This window comes from Hypanus sabinus, chromosome 21 (assembly GCF_030144855.1).
Source record: "Hypanus sabinus isolate sHypSab1 chromosome 21, sHypSab1.hap1, whole genome shotgun sequence".
NCBI classification, from domain to species: Eukaryota; Metazoa; Chordata; class Chondrichthyes; order Myliobatiformes; family Dasyatidae; genus Hypanus; species Hypanus sabinus.
The window spans coordinates 41,941,649-41,965,633 of NC_082726.1; the positions used below are offsets into that span (position 1 = coordinate 41,941,649).

The 23,985-nt window shown below is 41.6% G+C and overlaps 1 protein-coding gene across 4 annotated transcripts in view; it reads left to right on the forward strand.

The window, feature by feature from the left end:
- The window catches only part of LOC132378989 (glutamate receptor ionotropic, delta-1-like), an 891,690-nt gene that overhangs the window by 343,235 nt on the left and 524,470 nt on the right, over positions 1-23,985 (forward strand). The window contains exon 1 of one of the 4 annotated variants that reach the window (XM_059946408.1): positions 23,751-23,893. The exons of the other annotated variants lie outside the window; for them this stretch is intronic. Coding sequence (XP_059802391.1) covers positions 23,863-23,893 — 31 coding nt within the window. The 5' untranslated portion in view covers positions 23,751-23,862. Of the gene's footprint in view, positions 1-23,750; positions 23,894-23,985 lie in introns of those variants that run through there. 4 annotated transcript variants of the gene reach the window in all.

Sequence of the window (23,985 nt, forward strand, 5' to 3'; positions counted from 1 at the left end):
TAACTGTTCACAGGAGCACAATGAATGAAATTGTATTCCAGATTAGAAGCAGTACAAGTGAAATGTTGGATTATGTGAATGAACTATTTCTTTCAATTTCAGTAATATCTTATTATGGAGATATCTCCTCCTTGCCTCCTATTGGCAATCCACTGGGACCATTCTCTTCAAGAGACTGTGAGTCCACACCATGTCCACCAACTATTCGCCCTTTCATGACACATTTCCAAGCAAATAAAAGAAGTGTAAAACCAATCCTATTAGCCTCCCTTTCCCACCATCCAGGCAAAACATGGACTTACTCACACTCAAAAGGACCTGGACCTGTGTAATACACCTATCACCACAATATAGATCTATAGAGGATGGAATCTCCATTTGACCTTGGATTAAAGTTCAAATTAAATTTATTCTCAATGTACATGCATGTCACCATATACAACCCCGAGATTCATTTTCTTGCAGGCATACTCAATAATCTATAATAAAATAACAGCCATAATAGAATCAATAAAAGACCGCACCAACTTGGGCATTCAACCAGCATGCAAAAAACACCAAACAGCGCAAATACAAAAAGAAAGAAATAATATTAATAAATAAACAGGCAATAAATATGGAGAACATGACGTGGAGAGTTATTGAAAGTGAGTCCATAAGTTAATGAGGCAAATGAAGTTGAGTGAAGTTATCCCCTTTGGTTCAAGTGGTAATTGTTCCTGAACCTAGTGACATGAGTCCAAAGGGTCCTGCACCTTTTTCCTGATGGCAAGAGTGAGAAGAGAACATGTCCAGGGTGGTGGTTGGGGTGGGGGGGGGGGGGGGTCACTGATGATGGAAGCTGCTTTCCTGTGACAACACTTCGTGTAGATGTGCTCAATGGTGGGGAGGGCTTTATCCATGATGGACTGGTCTGTATCCACTACTTTTTGTAGAACTTTCCGTTCAAGGGTATTAGTGATACCAGTCTGTGATGCAGCCAGTCAATATATAATTCATCACACATCTACAGAAGTTTGTGAAATCTTTGTGAAGTTTGCCAAATCTTTGCAAACTCCTAAGGAAGTAGAGGCACTGCCACGTTTTCTTCATAATTGCGCTTACATGCTGGGCCCAGGACAGGACCTCTAGAATGATATCACTGAGGAATTTAAAGTTGCTGACCCTCTCCACCTCTGATGAGGACAGACTCATGGACCTCTGGTTTCCTCTTCCTGAGGTCAATAAGCAGCTCCTTGGTCTTGCTGACATTGAGGAAGAGGTTGTTGCTGTGGTACCATTCAGCCAGATTTTCATTCTCCTTCCTATCTGCTGATTTGTCACCGTCTTTGATATGGCCTATGACAGTGGTGTCATTAGCAAACTTGAAAATGACGTGGGAGCTGTGCTTAGCCTCACATTCATAAGTGTAAAGTGAAGAGCAGTGGGTGAAGCACACAGTTTTTTAGCGCACCAGTACTGATGGATATTTTGTTGCCAATCCGAACTGACTGGGGTCTGAGGAAATGGAGGATCCAATTGCACAAAGAGGTATAGGGGCCAAGGTCTTGAAACTTAATGATTAGTTTTGAGGGGTTAATTGGTATTGAATGTTGAGATTTATTCGATAAAGAACATCTTGATGTCTGCATGTTTGCTGTCCAGATATTCCAGGGTTGAGTGAAGAGCCAATAAGATGTATCTACTGTGGACCTGTTCCAGTAGGCTATTTGGATTGGATCCAAGTCACTTCTCAAGCAGGAGTTGGTATGTTTCATCACCAGCTTCTCAAAATGCTTCATCACTGTGGACATAAGCACTACTGGACAATAGTCAATGAGGCAGGTCACCAAATCTTCTCAAGCACCAGTATATGCAAAGTCTGCTTGAATTAGGTGGGTACCCCAGACTGCTCAAAGCAAGACTGGAGTGAAAGTTATGTAAACACTGCCCATACACAACTATTGGTCAGCAAGATCGTACTCTGCATAAAATTATAAAGAAAGTATATTTATCAATTTCAGCTTTATCAGACAGTTATTATGAAAAAGAAAAGAATAGAAAAGAAATGGGTCCATTACAGTTAAACCAGTCCAATATGCACATAACTGTTGGAACTAATACTGGAGTATTTGGGGGTGTATCTCTTACTCATACACTGGACCCACGTTCTGCTTGAAAACACTTGCCGCCTTTTCAAACTCCCCTCAAAGACCACCTGGAGCAAACTGGCTGTCTACCTCAGGAGTATTTCCCTTCCTCCTTGGAGCCACTCATCGGCACAAAGCCCTTCTTTCAATGGGGACTCTCCTTCTAACGGCATTCTGCAGTATCTTCCCTTCTGTCCCACTCCTCAGTTCCCTCAAAAGACCCCAAACCAGGCTATTGTCCTTCAGATAGCTCACTAGAACCTTGTCTCACATCCCACAATCCTGATGGCTGACTCATATTCCTAAGTTAGACAACATGGGTCCTTATCTTAGCCAGAGCCAAAACAGGATGCACTTTCCAGCATGGTACACTGCTTTTACAGAAAACAGCTAGTGCAAACTACTTCACAGCATTGCAGTTTAACCTGATTCTGATTTTGATTCTTTGAACTTTTAACTTCCTCCAGAATAACGTACTGCATTTGATACTGACAATGCGGTCTCCCCAGCAATGGAGAAATTGAATGCATATGTTATGATTGCTTTATGAAGCACCTGTGTTCCATCCATGGAGATGACCTTGAGCTTCAGGTTCATTGCCATGGTAATTCTCCATCTCACACCTGCTTCAACCTACCTACCTGTGGTGTCCCACAATATTACAACAAAGCCCAGAGTAAGAAAGGAACCCAGTCACATCTTCCATTCAGGCAAATTGCAGCCTTCTAGGCTCAGTAAGATCTTGAATACCTTCAGGTCACTCTGCTTTTCTGTTTGTGTCAGAAATGGCCAATTCTGCTGTAGATCATTGATCTGAAACATTGGCTCAGCTTTATTTTCCCGTCAGTTAGCAAGATCCAAGGTGCTGGATATCTCTTAAAACTCTGTGTTTCACAGCTTTTATGTTCCTTTGTCTGTGTCCTGTGCCTCTAACTGTAGCCTATCAACCACACAACCTCAACAGCCTCACCTGGCCTCACCTTATCCTCCTTTGCTGTTTCTGTTCTTCATGTACTAACTCTGCAGCTTTGAACTAATTTGTTTACTCACATATTACCAGTCCTGTTGCAGGGTTCTCAATCTGAAACGTTAAAGCTCTTTCTCCTTCCACAGATGCTGCCTCATCTACAGAGTGTTTCCAGCGTTTTCTCTTTTTCATTTCAGAATTCCAATATACACATTTCTTAAAATTTCCTTTTAGGCTTGCAACCTTTCCCTGAAGTCCATTCCACTGATTTTATCACATTTTCTGTGCTATAAATAGAAATGAATTGCCAAGCAGTGATTAGATACAGTACAATAGTGCAACAGTATTACACCTTGAGGCGGAATTCAATTCTGACGTTGTTTGTAAGAAGTTTACACATACTTCCCATGAACAGTGGCTTTTCTCTGCATGCTCCACTTTTCTCCCACATTCTAAACATGTGCCGGTTAGTAAATTAGTTAGCTATTGTAAATTGTCCTGTAATTCGGATGAATAATTGGGCTGCTGGGTGGTGCAGCTTGTTGGGTTAGAAGAGCCTGCTCCGTGCTGTATCTCAAAATTAAAAAATTAAATTTATAAACACAAGAGGTTTGCACATGCTGGAAATCCATAGAATTGCTCAGAAAATGCCGGAGGAACTCAGCAAGTCAGGCGCAGGTGAAGGGTCACGGCCTGAAACTGATTGTTTATTCCTTTCCATATATGCTGCCTCACCTGCTGAATTCTTCCAGCATTTTTTGTGTATTAATCTAAATGGTATTTCTTTAGTTGGGATATGTACACACTGGGAATCTCTTTGGGACTGTATTCATTTAATGAAGTCAAAAGCACTTTAAATGCAACAAACCTTGGAGAACTAGAATGTGGATCCACTGTGAGATTCAGGCACTTGTCATATCCATTTAGCTAGAAATTATCCCTGAGCTCTCATCCTTTTTTTCCTGTAAGATCTAACTATACAGCCAGATGGAGAGCTTATCCTTTCTGGCAGTTCTGCAGGGCACAGCAGGAAGTCAAATCCACCTTCTAGTGGAGAACACTTAACCTCCATCTGCTTCCAGATCCCTGGGGCAAGAATGGTTAGTAAATGGCTCCATTAGCAACCTGTCATTTTTCTTAAGTGCCACACTGACCTGTAACTTCTTTTTGCCTTAAGATACCAAATGAAAGTAGTATGCTCTACTTTTTCCAAAGTACTCATTAGAGAGGTGAGCTAGCAACACAGGGGATATATTTTAAACCCAAAAATACTTCACCAAAATGCAATCTTCTATGTATTTGCCTTAGTTATTCCTCACAATCTAAGCACCGTGGATTTGAACTCAACACCTTAGAATAATTCAATCCAAATAATAATTGGAGTACAGTGAGCATTTGGTTATTTTAATTCACAAATTGTGCATGAAATTATTTTGGCACTTACACTAAAGCAACCATGTTTATTGCCTGTTGAAACCCTGCCCAGAGGGAAGTTGGACTGGGAGTGATTTGCTCTTCGTAGCTATCTTTCTTCCTTCATCACTGATTTGTCTAAATCCCAAAACCTTCCACACAACCTTCTGGATTTACAATACTTCAGATATGCTGAAGTTTCAGACAAGAAAAGGGCACTGGACTTGATAAAAAGTCTCCTATGTAGATGGAAGATCATGAACCCCTTGCACCTATAATTGCCAAAGGCGATTCTGGCACCTAATATCCAGCAGCTTTGCAGGGGGGCTAGAGTGATGCATTGAAACAATTCAGGTGTAGTTGAATCAAAATCAGAATCAGATTTATTATCACTGATCTATGAGGTGAATTTTGATGTTTCGTTGCAACAATTGAGTGAAAAGACATAAAAATCAATGCATCACAGAAGTAAATAAATAGCAAAAATGTTCAAAAAAATTGCAAAAAATTCATGCATGACGAATTTTTGCAATGTCATGGGCTCAAAGAACCATATAGCCCGAAAGTAGGCTCTTTTGTTCATGGTAGCTATCAAAGTACGAGTCTTATTTTCCTCTACCATGGACAGTTGGGGCCTTGGTAATTCAAGTACTCATCTGGTACTACTCGAATGCTGTGGCTCCACCATCCATTTCCAACCTTTGGGTTAAGAAAGTGTTATCAGTTCCTTCCAAACCTTCTACCATTTATGTTAAACTGAAGCTCTCTGGTTACTACTTGATACCACTGCAGTGCAGGAAAATATGTTGCTACCTCCACAATGAAATCCCCTGATAGATTTCAGTCAGCTCCTCCTCATGCTCTACTGCTTCAAGGAAAACCTTAAGAGCATAAGGCATAGGAGCAGAATTTAAGCTATTCAGCTCATCAGGTCTGTTCTGCCATTAGATCATGGTTGATTTGTTGTCCCTCTCAATCCCATTTTCCTGCCTTCTCCCTGTAACCTGTGATGCCCTAAATAATCAAGAACACATTAGCCTCCACTTCAAGTATACTACATGTCTTGGCCTCCACAAACATTTGTGGCAATGAATTCCACAGATTTGCCACCTCTAGCCAAAGATATTCCTTCTCATTTCTGTTCTAAAGGGATGTCCTTCTATTCTGAAGCTTTGGCCTCAGGTTCTAGACCTTACCTCTATTGGAAAAATCTTCTCCATCTCCTCTCTATCCAGACATTTTACTATTCAGTAGATTTCAATGAGATTCCCCCGCATTCTTATCAACTCCAGCAAGTAGGGGCCCAGAGCCATCAAATGTTCCTCACACATGAATCCTTTCATTCTCAGAATCATTCTCCTAACCCTTCTCTGGGCCCTCTCCAATGTCAGCTCATCCTTTCTTAGATATGTGGCCCTAAACTGCTCACAGTAACAAATTGCTCCCAAAAACAAACCAAGTCTCTCCTCATAACTGAACCGATCCATTCCAGGGCAATATTCTGGTGAATTCCTTTTGAAATTTCTTCAATGAAATTATGTCCTGACTTTAGTGTGGTGACCAGAAATACCCACAGTACTCGAGCACTGGCCTAACCAATGATTCAAAGAGATGTACTGTATCATAATCCTGTTCCTATTATGTACCAATCCCTGGCAAAGAAGACTGCAATCCTATCGGGATTCCTGACCACTTTATCTAGCTAAACTGACTCCTTCAAGGAACCTTGGACTTGTATACCAAAGTCCTTTAGTTCCTATTACTCTCTGGGGACCCTACCATTCAATGTGCAGCTCTTAGCCTTATTAGACCTCGCAACATTTATCACCTCATGATTATTAAGATTAAATTCCATCTGTTTACTCTGTGCATCTCACTAATTCAACAGAAATTGTTCTCTGGCCCAAGACTACACTCTCACTATTAACACCACCACCACCAGTTTTAGTCATCTGTGAATTTAGTAATCAGATTTCCTGTGTTCATATACAAATTGCGATTGTACATAACAAACAATAAAGTTCCAAGTAGCCATGCCTATGTTAATCACAAAAAGAATGAGCCTCCTTTGTCATCCCACGCCTTCGATTACCAGCCCAGTTCTGGATCAAATTTGCTAATATGACCTGGATTGCAAACTCTCTAATCTTATTGCCCCGTGTCCCAGTTGGAACCTTATGAAAGCTCTTACTGAGTCCATGTAGACTACATAAACCACTGTTACCTCCAGAAAACTCAGATTAGTCAGACCGGATCACTCCCTAACAAAGCCATTCTAACTTTCTTTGATCGACCCCTTGCCTTTACAAGCATAGACTAATCCTATCTCTCAGGTATTTTTCCAGTATTTGCCCAAAAACTGGTGTTACACTCATCTGCTATATCCTTGTTGCCCTTCTTGAATGGTTTCTGTCCTGTAGTCATTGGGCACCTCGCCTATGGCCAGGAAGGAAATGCTTAGAAATCTCTGTGAGGCTGCCCACAATCTCTCCCCTCTCCTCCGATTCACCTAGGGTTCATCTCATCAGGCCTGGGAATTTAGCTACCTTTAGACCCTCTAGGAATATAATACCTCCTCCTTTTGAAGTATGGCAATGAAAAGAGTTCTCATGTGTATTGGAATCATCTTTGGTGGGTCCCACAACACCTTCAGAGAATCCTGAAAATAAAACAAAGCCCCTTTAACCTGCTATTGTATTTAGCTTAAATTATTCTGCTTGTTCTACCTCTGTAACCTTAAACTGCATTGCGATGTTTTAACAGCTTGCAATTGATAATGTATCCTACTTCAAGCCTTCTGTCTAGTGGTAATAAAAAGAAAATAGGAAATATATGAAGAAACACTTCAAAATGAGTGGAGAGATATAAAAATGGGAATAGTAACAGTATTTTTTTCTATTTATCGCAATTCAAGCAGTTGCGTTTGAGATGTGTTTCTTGCTTCAAGGGGTCATGTATGAAGCTAATAACAGCTGTTAAGTTTAGTCTCTGTAGGTCTTATTCGAAAGATCCAAGCCAATCTACTTCAAGCATCCACAAAATTTCATTAAGAATACTTTGCTCAAGCTTCAATATATGTTCAGTTCTGCTTGTCAATTCTAAATGGATTTGTTTTTAATTCGTGAAGCACATAAGATGTTTGTCGATGAGAATTGGATTTTTTTTTTGTTTCTGGTTTTTTTTATTGTAATTTGATTGTTGTAATTACTACTTTCACTCAATTTCCCTCCTTGTTCAAGGGATTTTTGTACTGATGCCATGAATTAAAGCAATTTCGCTGCAATCTTCCTATAATTGCAAAAGGTTGTTGGTTCAAGTTCTGGCAGGGTACAATCATTTGTCTGAGATAGAATGCAGGAGATTAAAGAGGAAAGAATTGTATTTATGCTGCACATTAGAATGTCTTTCAGGATGTGTCGCATTCAATGTATTACTTATCTGTTTGGTTTTGAAAGCAGATAAAACTCGCAAAGTAACGAGAAGAACAATTTTTTAAAAAATCTATTTTTAGTTAGAGAGGGCACTTATCCACCTATTAGGGCAGCTCAATTATCTTTTTCGAAGGCACTTCCTTATGTCCACCTGTAGACCCACCTGGTGTAAAGAATGAAACCTCTTTTTGGAGTGTTGCTTAATGAAAGAGTTTAAACTGTGGTATGATACCATACCACAATTGTTGAGCTAGCAACTGGCTTCTGGACTTTCAATCTGGGGACAACTTTAAATCCCACAATGGAAGCTGGAGAAGTTAAATTGAAAGAATTTAATAAGTTTGGAATCTATTTGATAAGATCTAATAGAGACACGAGGCAGCAGATGCTGAAATGTGGAGCAGCATCCAATCTATTGGGGAACTCAGCAGTTCGAGCAGCTTCTGTGGGAGGAAAGGACTTGTCGACATTTATATTTGCATGGTAACAAAAATCTATTTTATGATAAAATAAGAAACATAAGAAAGGAATTTCCTGATGCAGGATTTTGACTTGAAATGGCACAATTCCTTTCCTCTCAGAGATGCTGCTTAACCCACTGTATTCCTGCAGTGGATTGTTCGTTGTTGTAATAGCTATCTACCATGATGGTGAGCATAAAACTATTGCAATGTTGTAAAAACCTATTTTTACTCATTGTCCTTCAAGCATTGAAATTGACTGTTCTAACACAGTTTAGTCTCTTGTAACTCTAGACCAATATGGTTGATTCTCAGTTTGGACAATATTAGGGAAGACTAATTGCCAACATCAGTTACGTTCTGTGGATAATCAGTGTGTAAAAAGTTGTGGAGTGTGGCTTATCCAATTACATGTGTATTTATAGTCAATTGACAGGTGACTTGGAAGAAGGGCAGGTGTGCCATGGTGGTGAATTATTCTTAATCAGTACCTGTAGTGTTCTAAAAAGAGGATGCTGTCCAAGTTGCATGCCATCTTGGACAATGACTCCCATCCACTCCATAATGTACTGGTTAGGCACAGGAGTACATTCAGCCAGAGACTCAGTCCACCGAGATGTAACACTGAGCGTCATAGGAAGTCATTCCTACCTGTGGCCATCAAACTTTACAACTCCTCTCTCGGAGTGCCAGACACCCTGAGCCAATAGGCTGGTCCTGGACTTATTTCCACTTGGCATGATTAACATTATTATTTAATTATTTATGGTTTTATATTGCTATATTTCTTCACTATTCTTGGTTGGTGCGGCTGTAACGAAACCCAATTTCCCTCGGGATCAATAAAGTATGTCTGTCTGTCAGATATAAGGCAGGCGTTTTGCTTCTATCTCCAAAGAGGCACATTGGCTCCTTGCCAGATCCAAGACATTGCCCCTTTCCAACACCCTAATGTCTTCCTTGTCAATGCATCCCCAAATTCTTCCTCCTTTACTTTCCCAATCATTTCTGAACACCATATCCAAAGTCAATAAGTGCCCAATCCTCACTATTTTAAGTTCCATTTTCATTATTGCCATGACATATATTTTCATGTGTCTATTAGTGTTTGCCCCTCTCCAGCTGTATTCATTACACTTTGATTGTTTGCATGCATACATTGTAAACATGGCTTTGGATTCCTACTTATCATCTTAGTATCCCAATATCTAGTAGATGCTACTTCCTTCTCAGAGTCTACCCAACACTCTCACTTTGTCATGCACTTTGAACATCCATATTGCTAATGCCTATCAATCATTTTAATGTGGAATGTCCCCAGGAGTGAGCCTTCACACATTAATCACAGTCAGACTGAGGTGTAAACTGAATTAAAATCAGAATCAAGTTTAATATCACTATCTAATATGACTTGAGATTTGTTGTTTTAAATCAGCAGCACAGTGCAATGACATAAAATTACTATAAATTACAAAATAAATAATTAAATACTGCCCAAAAAAGGATTAATAAGGCATACCAAATCTCCTCCAACTCCTTATGAAGCAGAACCATTAGCATGTCTTCTTCATGATTGCATCAATGTCTTGCTTCCAGGATAAATCCTCTGAGATGTTGACACCCAGGACTTTAACACTGCTCACCTTTCCCACTGCTGTCCCCTCATTGAGGACTGGTGTATGTTCTCCCAAATTCCTCTTCCTTCAGTCCACAATCAGTCCTTTAGTCTTGCCGACCTTGCCATCTGCGACTTCGCCAACAACAATAGCGTCATCTGCAAATTTATAGATGGTTTTTGAGGTAATCCTAGCCACACAGTCATGAGTGTAGAGAGGTTGAGCAGTGCATCCTAAGAACATTGACTGTGCTGTCCTGCATCTGCACTTTGACAAGCTGTATCGTTTCAATAGGTCCCACCTGTCCCAGACTTAGTCTCAACCCTTCTACACTCTGAAGCCCTCCTTCTTGCACCATGCATCTCAGATTCAGATTCTGATTCAGATTCAATGTATTGTCATTTAGAAACCACAAATGCAATGCAGTTAAAAAATGAGACAACGTTCCTCCAGAATTATATCACAAAAGCATATGACAAAACAGACTACACCAGAAAATCCACATAATGTTTGGCAATCCCCAATCCAGAGTCTGGAGTGTCTCCAGACCTCAAGCCTCCTAATAGTATTCTCAAGGATGGAAGTCATTGGGAATCCTCCATAGACAATTACCTTCAACTTCCTACTTATAAGTTTTATCACCAATTTTGTAACCTTGGCTGCAGGACCAGAACGCCTGTCATATTCCCGTGTCAGGATGGTGAGGAGTGATGATGAGGCAGCTGGCTAGGGTAGAGATCACTCTATTCATTGAAATGTTGGAAGCATAGGTCATTTGAATGGTTGAGTTTGGTAACCTGTAGGGGCTAATGAGTGACAGCAGGTATGAGACATGCCAGATATCTGGTGCCAAACCCACATTGCATCAGTAAACTTAGTTGTCTCAGAAGTAACCAATGAAGGAGAGTTCCAGGACAACATAGTCCAAGTTCTTCTTTAGTGATGCACAGAAATGATTACTACTACACATGTGAGGCAGGTGCTTGCATAGATTTTGGGAGTAATGTTATATTTTACTTATAGTGAAGTCAATCTTTAATCCAACAACACTGAAAACCCAATGTAATGCAATTGACTTTTTAGTCCTCCGCATTGCCTCATAGACTGTAGTTTATCTCTGAGTTCGGATGATGTTCATTAACTGTCTGACCTTCCTTTTCTCAGGTTTGATATTATCTGAGTTCTTGATGTGTTCTGGCCATTGAAGTGTCCTCCTAAGTACTTGCTATCTTATGAAGTGTCTGGCTGTACCTTGAGGTGGTGCTGGAAACGTAGATTGAGTATCTGGTAGCAGTGTACTGTTTATTTAAGTACAGAGGTTGCATACCAATACTCAGTGGGCTTTTTGATCTGATAGCAGCAATGTTCTGCTTTATTTACTCGCTACTGAGTGAGTACACGTAATGAAAATGGTCCGGGAGCCTGATTGTTACAGTGGTGCAGCTATGAGAGCTGCAAGCTGACAGCTCCAGCAACCCCGATTCAGTCCTGTCCTTGGATGCTATCTGCTTGGAATTTGAATGCTCTCTCTGTGACCACTCAGGTTCTCCCTGGGTGCTTTGGTTTTCTCCCACATCTCAAAGGTGCTCAGGTTGATAGTTGAACAGTGTTTAAATGACATTGTGTGGGTTAATACACATTCAGCACAGTGTCACAGCCAACTCAGCTTCAGAGACCCCGGGTTCAATCCTGACCTTGAGTGCTGTCTGAAGCAACACACACAAAGCGCTGGAGGAACTCGGCATGCCAGGCAGCATTTATGGAAAAGCGTAAACAGTCGAGGTTTCGGCCCGCGATCTGAGCTCCTCCAGCACTTTCAGTATGTTTCTCTGGACTCCCAGCATCTGCAGATTTTCTTATGTTGACTACCGTCTGTATGGTTCTGCCTGTGAATGCATGTGTACTCCAGTCTCCTTACATATCCTACAAGCATTCAGAGTGCTGGGTTAGTTCACCACTCTAAGTTGTCCCTATGTGTAAGTGAATCTGAGATGAATTGATGGAAGAATAAAAGAGGATTACTGAAAATGTGTGTTTGATGGTCGACACAGAGCCAGTGGGCTGGAGTGTTTTAATACTGCAGAATTGTAGAATAAAGGCCTGGCAAGGGCTCCTATGGCTAACAGTATAAAATTCAGTTTAGTTTTTATTTGGATGAATGGAGGAGGAGATGGGATGCTTTCCATGGTTTTCCCAATACCTTCAATCACTTAAATCACCACTACTCTGAACTGTTTCTATGACCTACAGATTTACTTTCAAGGAATCTTTACAACTTGTTCTCAGTATTTTTTTTACTTGCGCATTCTGTCTTCTTCAGCTGTTTGTCAATCTTTGTTCAAATATTATGTACAGTTTTTCGGAAATTCCATTGTATTTCTTCTCTTATTGTAAGCAACTGCAACAAACGGAATCTCAAGGCAGTATATGGTAACATATACATGCATTGGCATTAAATTTACTTTGAACACTGAGAGTTTCACAGAATACTGTGGGGTGGCAGCAGCTTTACTGTCCCAGCTGTAAGATCAGAGTTTGTTGCTCGCTGCTGTCTGTAAGGAGTTTGCATGTTCTCCCAGTGACAGCACAGGTACTCCAGTCTCTGACCACATTCCAAAGATTAGTGAATCGTGGGCATGGTATGTTGGTGCTGGAAGCATGGTGGCACTTGTGGGCTGCCCAGCACATTCCTTGCTGATTTGATGCAAATACATTTCATTGTGTTTGACATACATGTGACAAATAAGGTTAATCTTTCGTAGTTTTTCTTTAAATCCTGCAGCCACAGTGTGGTAAAGAGCCCAACGTGAGCAATGAGCTGATAGTGCTCCCTTCCCTTGGAACAGTCACTCACTGGGGATCCAATTCTCAGCAGAATTGTGAGATCCAGCATAGTATGGTGCCTTTCCGTGCATAACTGGATAACTGGCAGGCACCACTTCTAACTCTTTCACCTGCAGCTATGTGTTGTGAACGCACACCATTATATGTTATTATATATATATATATATATATACACACACAGAAACAGGCCGTTCAGTCCAATGCCCACATTAATTTGGCACTCGAGATGCCTTCCATCCAAATCTAACAGTACAAATTGCAGCTGCCTTCTCAATCTTACAATTGCAAGGTCTAGTTTCTCACTGTACTTTCTGTTAAGATATGTCTTTCAAGTTCCTCAGAGGATTTGTAGCACTTTGGATAAGAAGAATAACAAGAGTTAGTTCCAAGTGTTCCAGAACCTCACCATTTACAACCATAATACAGACAATTAAACTTAATGCACAGATAATTGCCCCCATCAGCCCCTTTATACTCACCCCATCAGAGGTATTTCATTTGTTCTGACTACCAACTTCCACCTTCTCTCCTGCTGAAAATTAACTCACTTTTCTCTCTTTCCTAGTCCTGAAATGATAACTGTTTCTCTTCCTGTAGATACAGCCTGGACTGCTGAGTGTTTGCTGAGTCTTTATTTTTCATCAGCTAATGCCTTAGGGTTCCATACCCAAAGCAGGGAACGGACAATGGTATGTGTGCGTGTGTGCGTGCGTGCATGTGCATGCGTGTGTGCGTGTGTGTGTGTGTGTGTGTGTATGTGTGTGGAACAACACCATGTGATTGATGTTTAATTTGATCAGGCAGTCATACTTCAACGTCCTATGAGTGGGAGCAAACACAATTTATATGAATCTAACAATACATTGGCTTCCCACCTGTTATCTACACTAATATCTTGAGGCTGAATACAACATTGTCATATAAATCTACGTACCCACAATGAGCTTCACCTTTAGTTTGACAAAAACTTAATGCCTTTCTGAAAGATGCAACAATTTTATGATTGTCTATTGCAAAGGCTCTGATGAGCTTGAGGTATACACATTTGTAAAGCTTCTTATCAGATTGATTGAATCAGTAAGATTAAAGTCGTACAATCCTTGAATCAGGTCTGATTTACAGTTCCCCATTCTCTATGAATTCCCACCAGAAAGATTTTGAATCCAGGAGTACTTGGAGGCTGAAGTGCGGTGTTTTTTTTTCTCTTTACTGATCTCTAACATGTCTTTCTAATAAATCTACTTCTTTCCCTTCTTCTGAAAGACCTTGCCAATTTTATCCATTTCATAGCCATCCCCAGCAATCCTATGGTTTGGAGAGAATGGAGTGAAAATAATCTTCTGACAAGCCCAATTCTCACTCCAAACTCTTACATGGACACGGCTATGTCTTCGAACAGGCACCTCTGGTTAATCTCCTTTCCGTCTTACGAAGCCAGGATGTTGACGTCCATTGTAGTTCTCATACTGTGGATTCAGGTGGAAATAGTTAACTCGGCATCAGCAGCACTGTCTGGTTAGTAACATGTCTGGGGGTTAATTTGAGATCAAAGAACTGCCTGATGAAGCAAATCATCAAAAATTAAACATAAGAGTTTCTGCAGATGCTGGAAATCCAGAGTAGCATACACCAAATGCTGGAGGAGCTCAGTAGGTCAGGCAGCAAATCATGAAAGATACTTTTGTTTAGGACATCTGGGGTTCTGTCAATATTATCCACTGGGTTTATTGCTAGTGGCACAGCAGTGTAGTTCTTGTGTCTGGGTACCTACTTAACATAAGCCAGGTCTGGGTAGCTTTTCTTTGTTTTTTTTCCTTGTATAAAATTCCTGTGACTGGTTCTTTTGTCTCCAAGCAAAGTGGGAAGTCAATGTTGCAGCTGGATAGCCTTTGTCTGCCTTCATGCTCTGTTTCTTTTTCCGAAAGCAAGCACAAATCCAGAGAAAGTGAGGAAGTGCTCTTCCGATTTACGTGCTTATTTCATTTTCAGAGTACAGTATCGCTAGTCCATCCTTGGGATTTTTGTAGTGAACAGGCTTGTTGAGCCTCCCTCTGAAGGTGCTTCCATGGTGCTGTTGGGTCAGGGGTTCTGGGATTCAATGCAGTGAAAAATGAAGGACTGACAATGTATTTCCAAGTCAGAAGGGAAGGTGATTTGTAAAGAAACTTGTACATAGTAGTCCACCGATTCATTGACTGCCTTTGGCTTTTAGGTAGCAGAGTTTGTAGGTTTGGGATGTGCTATCACTGTAGTAGATACAGTGAACTTTGCAGATGGTATACACTATAACTGAGCTGCCAGTCAAGTGGGAAGCTCAGTTCTGAAAGGTGCTGAGTATATTCACTTCTACTAAAAGAGTATACCTGAAGGCTAGTGGAGAGTACTCCTTTATAATCTTCATGAACTGTGTGGATGGTTGAAAGGCTCTGGGTGTGAAGGGGATAAATCACTTGTTGCGGGATGTTCTTGCAATATTTAGGTCAGTGGTAAACCCCTGGAGATTATTGTAGGTGATTCTGTTGTGTGATGTTATTGAGTGCCAGTGGAATGAGGGTAGGCTTTTTCCTGTTGAAGATAAGCATTGCTAAACTCTGGTGTGATGCAAGTGTTATTGGTGTCCTGCCCATGCCTGAATATTGTCCAGGCTTTGCATTATGAGCGGCCACTGGGTGCTTGTGTCTGACAGTAGAATGTACTGAAGTTTGAAGAGGATTAGAGTTGATCACTACAGGAGAACTGCAAGGGATGCTGTGTATGGTAGACTTTACCATCTGAGGACTTACTACTTCTCGCCTTATGAGGGGGTACCTCTGAGAAAACATCTGAGCTGTAGCTAGGGTACTATTCTGAGGGACTCCTGGACCATTATGTTAGACTGAGATGGTTGATCTCTGCAACCATCTTCCTTGATGCTTAGTATGTTTCAAGTTTAATTATCATTCAATCATACATGAATATGGCCAAACAAAACAGTGTTCCTCCAGGACCAAAGTGTGCAATACACTTGACCAACAGCACCCAGCACGCTACACATAGCACTTTGGGCAAATACTGTATATGGTTACAATTTCAGAAAAACAGACAGTCATAAGGAGAACAAAAAATAGCCCAAGTCGCTGAGTTGTCCTGGTCCAGCTTGTTCTTCCACCAAGGGAACACTGAGGGGCAGCACCAGCGGGCAGGGTGTGCAACCCTCAACCCAGTATGAAATCCAGAGTCACACAGCCAGCTCTGGTGTTTCCTTCACCGGCATCCACTACTGGTGACTCCGAGGCATGAGGCCCTTGTCTGCGCAACAACTGAAGCAATGCAGTCGGCCTCTGGTCAATGAACAGGTGAACTGGACATACATTACTCTACATTACCAATGTCCAACAGTGTCTTGTGATCACAATAAAAATGTCCGAGACAAGTACTCGCACCTCTTTTATTGAATTGCACACCATCTTGGCACAATGCGACGCAACAAGTACAGGCGACAACACAACAACGTATGTAGTAAGTCCAGCTCCATCAATATCGAGCAACTCATTGATGAGCTCCAAACAAGAGAAAATCTGCAGATGCTGGAAATCAAAGTAATACACACAAAATGCTGGAGGAACTCAGCAGGCCAGACGGCATCTATAGAAAAGAGTAAACAGCCAACATTTTGGACCGAGACCCTTCATCAGGACTGGGTCTCTTTTATCCAGTCCTGATGAAGGATCTCAGTCCGGAACATCAATTGTTTACTCTTTTCTATGGATGCTGCCTGGCCTGCTGAGATCCTCCTGCATTTTGTGTGTATCTCATTAATGAGCTGATGAGATGGTCCTGCAGTAATTGATATTCTTCATATCCACCAGTGACTTGATATTGTGAAAAAGATTCACAGGACAAAAAATACATCTTTGATTAGTCCTGGAATGGCTGCCACATCTGAGTGCACCACCATTCTACCAGAAGGTGTACCGGGACTCTCCAGCCAGTGGAGAGTTTTCCTCTTGGTTCCCGTTGACTTAGATTTTACCAGGATTTCATGATGCCATTCAAATGACATTGTGATGTCAAAGACACTCCAAGATTGCAGTGAAGATTAAATGCAATCAATCTTGAAGATTGAAGATCTGTGATGATTGAAGATTAAAGATTTCAATCTTTTAGGTAATATCTTTTTTTTTGAGGCATTGTAAGTGTTGTTGCTTCAATGTACCTGTGTTATTTTTGAATAATAAAAATAAAAAGATTTGAAAAATTTGCAGTGAAGAGGAGCACCCAATAGTTCTGACTAAACCTAGCAAGAACAATGGTAAGCAGATTATTGGTGAGAATGTGCCACTTAATACTGGTATTGCTGACCGAGGGCAGTAGAACCATAGAACACTACAGCACAGAAAACAGGCCATTCAGCCCTTCTAGTCTGTGCCAAAATGTTATTCTGCTAGTAATTAGCTTAACCGGAGTTGTGCAAAGTGCATGGGAAATGGAGGGAAATAAACAGTTGATGTTTCAAGCTGAGGCCCTTCATTAGGACTGAAATGGAAGAGAACAGAAATCAGAGTAAGAAGTTGGGTGGAGCAGGAGGAATCAAAGCTGGCAGGTGATTGATTAGACACCCTCACCGAAATGCTGCCTGAGCTCCCCCAGAATTTTGTGTGTTCCTTAAGATTCCCAGCAGCTGCAAAATCCCTTGTGTCTTTGGATGGGAAATTGGATACTGTTGTAGTAGTCTAGGAACAGCATTGTTAAAGTCGTCAAGTCAAGTCAAGTCTCTTTTATTGTCATTTCAACCATAACTGCTGGTACAGTACATAGTAAAAATGAGACAAATTTTCAGGACCATGGTGCTACATGACACAGTACAAAAACTAGACTGAACTACTTAAAAAAAAACGCAGAGAAAGCTACACTAGACTACAGACCTACACAGGACTACGTAAAGTGCACAAAAACAGTTCAGGCATTATAATAAATAATAAACAGGGCAATAGGGCAAGGTGTCAGTCCAGGCTCTGGGTATTGAGGGGTCTGATAACCTGGGGGAAGAAACTGTTACATAGTCTGGTCGTGAAAGCCCGAATGTTTCAGAACCTTTTCCCAGACAGCAGGAGGGAGATGAGATTGTATGAGGGGTGCATGGGGTCCTTCATAATGCTGTTTCCTTTGCGGATGTAGCGTGTAGTATAAATATCCGTGATGGCGGGAAGAGAGACCCTGATGATCTTCTCAGCTGACCTCACTATCCACTGCAGGGTCTTGCAATCCGAGATGGTGCAATTTCCAAATCAGGAAGTGATGCAACTGCTCAGGATGCTCTCAATACAACCCCTGTAGAATGTGATGAGGATGGGGGGTGGGAGATGGACTTCCCTCAGCCTTCACAGAAAGTAGAGACACTGCTGGGCTTTCTTTGCTATGGAGCTGGTGTTGAGGGACCAGGTGAGATTCTCCGCCAGGTGAACACCAAGAAATTTGCTGCTCTTAACGATCTCTACCGAGGAGCCGTCAATGTTCAGCGGGGAGCGGTCGCTCTGTGCCCTCCTGAAGTCAACAACCATCTATTTTGTTTTGTTCACATTAAGAGACAGGTTGTTGGCTCTGCACCAGTCTGTTAGCCGCTGCACCTCCTCTCTGTAAGCTGAGACTCCTCTCTGTAAGAAGGGGCTAGATCTGGTTACTCACCGTCAGACATTCAGCTAGCATGTTGTCTATTCCAACGGCCCTTTAAACCTACTGTTTATTGATGTGACAATGTCCTGGAGTGAAATGTAATTTGTTCAAGATCAGCTTTTGTGTCAGAACCCTCAGAAAGAGACAACATGGATCGTGCAGTTGACTTTTCCTATTGAACTCAGTGACTATTACATCAGCTTTATCCTTGACTGATGCTAAGAGGCGTAGATAGAGTGGACGTCTGCTGGCTTTCTCCAAGGTGGCAATGGCTAGTAGGAGAGGACATAATTTTGAGGTGTTTGAAGGTATGTATAAGAGGGATGTCAGAGGTACAGAATAGATTTTTTACGCATACAGTGTTAAGTGCATGGAATGCACTTCTGGGGATGGTGGCAGAGACAGATACACCAGAGTCATTTAAGAGACTCGGGCTCATGGATGAAAGTAAAATTGAGGTCTACATGTGGGGGAGAGGTTTGATTGATTTTGGAGTAGGTTAAAGGTTCTGGACTATGCTGGACTGTTCTGTGTTCTAATTTCTATGTTCCACGTGCTCGCTTTTCACCATTGCTGATGATAAGGATGTACTTGGGGCTTCCCCCTTCTCTTCATGTTTAATGGCCCACCTTCATTCATGACAAAATGTGACAAGACTGTGTAGCTTTTATCTGAGACACTGTGAGAAGGATTACTCAACTTTGCATTTTGCACCTTGTTACAATCATTTAGGACCATGTGGTCTCAGTTTCACTAGTTTGCACCCCACCTTGATGCCTGGCAATGACTTGGTCTCTTCACTTGCTGATAATGTAGAGAGAGGAATATTGTAGACTGTGAGGTGACATATTGTGGTGAAATAGAATTCTTCTCACAGTGCTTCATATACATACCGCTTTGAGCTGGAATATTTCAAAATCATTCAGGAAGTACAAATGGGACAATTTACTTGTGCAATAAAGGATATGGATATCATTCTTCCTTCATTAAGTCCCAGCTTGAGTGAAACAGGCTTGGTGGAGGGTCAGTGATAGAGGACTCTGATAGCTCAACTGCCGTACTCTGCACCACTTGGAGGTCTCCTGCTGTGATCAGGATTGAACCTCCTCTAACTTCGCTACCTTCCATTATCAAATCCAAAAAGGAAGTGGCACTTCATAATCACCATTCTCTCTTCAATATTACTTCTGAAGTAAGAACATTTGCATCACCTAAGAGGGTTAGTAGATGACTGTCCCTGTCAATGGGTATCCTGTGTTCTGTCATCTGTTCCTGATGAGTTCTGTGCTATGTTAATTAAATATTTAAAGTTACAATGAGGGGCAACAATGTGGAATGTTTTAATCTAAACAACATAAATGACTTTCTCATGAGGAATCGCCATTAGATTTGCGCATTTACATTTTTAAGCAATGGTTTCACTGCACACTTAAGTGACAATAGTTGTTCAACTGAAAGTGATTATGCTTTATTCTTAGTTGATACGTATCTGAGTACTTCTTTCCATGTAGGCTTATAGATCCTACCATCGTGTTGCTGGGCATTTCCAGTAGTTGTTGCCTGTAGTGAGTAGCTGTCTGTTTTTAATGTGGGCAATGGATGAGCATAATGGCTGCTGAGATGAGAGTGTTGTCTGGTCCGAGTGACTGCAGTGTGCTTTGGGACACATATTGCCGGAGTGCCGGGCCCACGTGCTGAATACTGAAGGAGGACTGCAGTTTTAATCTCGCCAGTGCCTCTGAGACGCTCATGGTTCTGGACAAATGATCAGAAGGCAGGTCCACTCTGAGCCACGTTACTCTGCTGCTGCTGTTGACATCTCAAAACCTATGCCAGCTCCTGCAACTGCATCGTACAAAGCAGCTGTCTGCTTCCTAAAGACAATGGTGAGCTCCAGGCAATCGGCTTTCTCTTTGTGGAGAAGCGCCACCTGTTTCCAATGGAGACGGACCTGTTTCCGGTGATTCTCCTGTTCCTGAAGAACTTCTCTGTCATTTACCATGACAGCAATCTTTTCCTAGCCATTGGCTGAACTCTGATGGTACCTCCATATAGACACAAGGCTTTGAGGGTCCTCTGGCCGTGCTTACACAGAATCTAAACTGTAATCCATCGGTTGCCATTGTGATTAAGCACTGACATTAGTCAGAGTAGAGGCTGCAGAAGAACCACCTAAACGAGCAGTTCCCGCTGGTTTTCTGAGCCATCTTGTTAATTTTGCCTGACTGACTTGATAATGCACCATATATTTCACTGTGGGCCTACCAGCCTTGCTCTGGAAGAACTGGACCCCACCCTTCAGTGGTAGCATCAGCATGGTCTTATTGCCTGAATAAAAATGAGAGAAGGATGTTTGCTTCCACCAGCCCCTGCCTGAGCACCTCCATTGTGCTGGATGGTTGCTATGCGCTTCCTCTTGTTAGAACATAGAACATAGAACATAGAAATCTGCAGCACATCACAGGCCCTTCAGCCCACAATGTTGTGCCAACCATGTATCCTACTCTAGAAACTGCCTAGAATTTCCCTAGCGCATAGCCCTCTATTTTCCTAAGCTCCATGTACCTATCTAAGAGGCTCTTAAAAGACCCTATTATATCTGTTTCCATCACCGCTGCCAGCAGTGCATTCCCCACTCCTTCACTCTCCGTGTGGAAAACCTTTCCCTGACATCCCCTCGGTACCTATTTCCAAGCACCTTAAAACTGTGCCCCCTCATGCTAGCCATTTCAGCCCCGGGGGAAAAGCCTCTGGCTATCCACACGATCAATACCCCCTCATCATCTTATACACCTCAATCATGTCACCTCTCATCCTCTGTCACTCCAAGGCCAAGTTCACTCAACCTATTCTCATAAGGTACACCCTCCAATCCAGGCAACATCCTTGTGAATCTCTTCTGCGCTCTCTCTATAGTATCCACATCCTTTCTGTAGTGAGGTGACCAGAACTGGGCACAGTACTCCAAGTGGGGTCTGACCAAGGGCTTAACTAGTTGTATCATTGTTGAATGATAAAGGAAACCTATTATACCAAGGAAGTTCATGCCTCACTTCGCCTATGTCTGGTTTGTTCAGGGGTACGACTGCTGACACTCGGTACGGATTGCAGGCTTGTCAGACCGCGTGTGAGTGTGTGTGTGTGTGTACTAACCCATTTGTTAACGGGGTGAGTGCTATGTTGAGGATTTTCCCAGCACACAGTTGTGTATATCATACAGGAGACTATTTTGCTGTGATGAGGATGAGGGTGCTTAGTGATGTGAAATGATTTAAGAACAACAAACAGTGATTGAAAGTGTTAGCAACTACTCCTTGGGCATATCTTGTGAGTTCATGACACTTCCGTTGTTGTTTCTCAGTTTGGCGCTCTTAGTAGAATCTTCATCACCTGCTCCATGTTACTGTTACCCTCCAATGCTTCCTGGCATAAGTAATTTCTGTTTCAGTTAACATTTCATCCACTATACACTTAGGTCCCAGTTATCAATGCTGGGGCAATGATTCCAAGCCTCTCCAAACACTCTCTTCACCATCTTCTCTGCCATTGGAGTGTGATATTGGGAGTGCCCCTTTAAGATGTGAGACCCACTGTGTAGCTTGTAGATCTGGTGGTAATGACTGTGAGCACTGCTTCCCTTGTTGGAAGTGTTGCCCCATGGAAACACACATTTGGATTGTTTTTGCAATCCTTTTTGCATCATCATGCATCAGTGCAGGCAAACCATAAAACAAAAGTTTTATTATTCACATTAGTAAGGTGACCAATCAAGGCTAATCTTTCAATAAACTCCTTGCAAAACAATGTATTGTTCACAAATGAGGCCATTATTTTGTGGCAGATGATATATAGTGTCGGAAGGTGTATGGCCATGCACTTTGGTAGAAGAAATTAAAGGATTATCTATTTTCTAAATGAAGAGAAAACATAAAAAACTGATGTGCAATGGGATTTAGGAGTCCTTGTGCAGGATTCCCTAAAGGTTAATTTGCTGGTTGAGTCTGTGTTGAGGAAGGCAAATGTGACGTTAGCATTCATTTCAAGAGGACTAGAATGTAAAAGCAAGGATGTATTGTTGAGACTTTATAAAGCACTGACGAGGCCTCACTTCGAGAATTGTGAGCAGCTTTGGGCCCTTTATCTTAGACAGGATGTGCTGAAACTGGAGAGGGTTCAAAGGAGGTTCATGAAAATTATTCCAGGATTGAATGGCTTGCCATTTGAAGAGCGTTTGATGGCTCTGGGCCTGTTATTCACTGGAATTCAGAAGAATAAGGGTTGACCTAATTGAAACCTATTGAATGGTGAAAGGCTTTGATAGAGTGGAGTGAAGAGGTTGATTCCTATGGTCGGAGAGTTTAAGACCAGAGGACGTAACCTCAGAATAGAGAGGTGCTCTTTTAGAATGGAGATTTAGGAGGAATTTCTTTAGCAGTGAACCTGTGGAATTCTTTATCACAGGCAGCTGTGGAAGCCAAATCCTTATGTATATTTAAGGCAGAGGTGGAGAGATTCTTGATTTGTCAAGGCAGGAAGGGATACATGGAAAAGTAGGAGATTGGGGCTGAGAGGAAAAATGGGTCAACCGTAATGAAATGGTGGAGCAAACGATGACCAAATGGCCGAATTCTGCTCTTACATCTTGTGGTCTGATTTTCTCCCCACACACAATACCAATCATCTCTTTGTCTGTTGTTTGATGCTATCTTTTTGTCCTTATATCCTGCTTTATTTTGAGGTAATATTTATGAATTACTTCATCAAAGCCTTTCAAGATTTTGCAAACTAGTGAGGATTGAGTAGTGGAGCCTTTGGAACCTTACCTTATTTTTGCTATCATTCAGTATTGAAACTCTTTGAAGACTGGAATGTGCTGTTGCATTGAAAATGGATGCTGTCAATAAAGATTGATTTTTGCATATCTTTTTAGTGCATATATGTCAGGCACCATTCTGAAGGCAAAGCCAATTTATTTCATAATGCTTCAAAGATCTTTCTTCAAACTATACTGTCCTGTTGGAAATCGAATTAGTGAGATAGAAGATCAATTTCTTTATTTTTAATTGGGGAAAGTGCTGGTGATCAGGTCAATTTAACGGAAGTTATTAAAGGAGCCTGTTTAGGTGACTTGTGGAGAGAAGCTACCTCTGTCTTGACCGTGTGCATAGCAACAATGTAGTTTGTTTACTTTAGCACGATGATCAGATTCATGTCATGCAATTCAGCACTGTGTTCTTTGCTATTATGCAAACTGCTTTCATTACAATCATTTAACAACTGTTCAATGGAAAATCTTAATCCATTTCTGCTTGATGGTACACCTTCAATTAAACTACCCTAGAGCGAGACATGAATGGCAATCCAAGACAAGTTTCTGCAGGTATGTAAACCCTCGCGATGCCAAACAATGAAATAAGAAGCCACAGGCTCCAGAGAGGATCAGATTGCCAGGGTAATAATTTGGCTCTATCA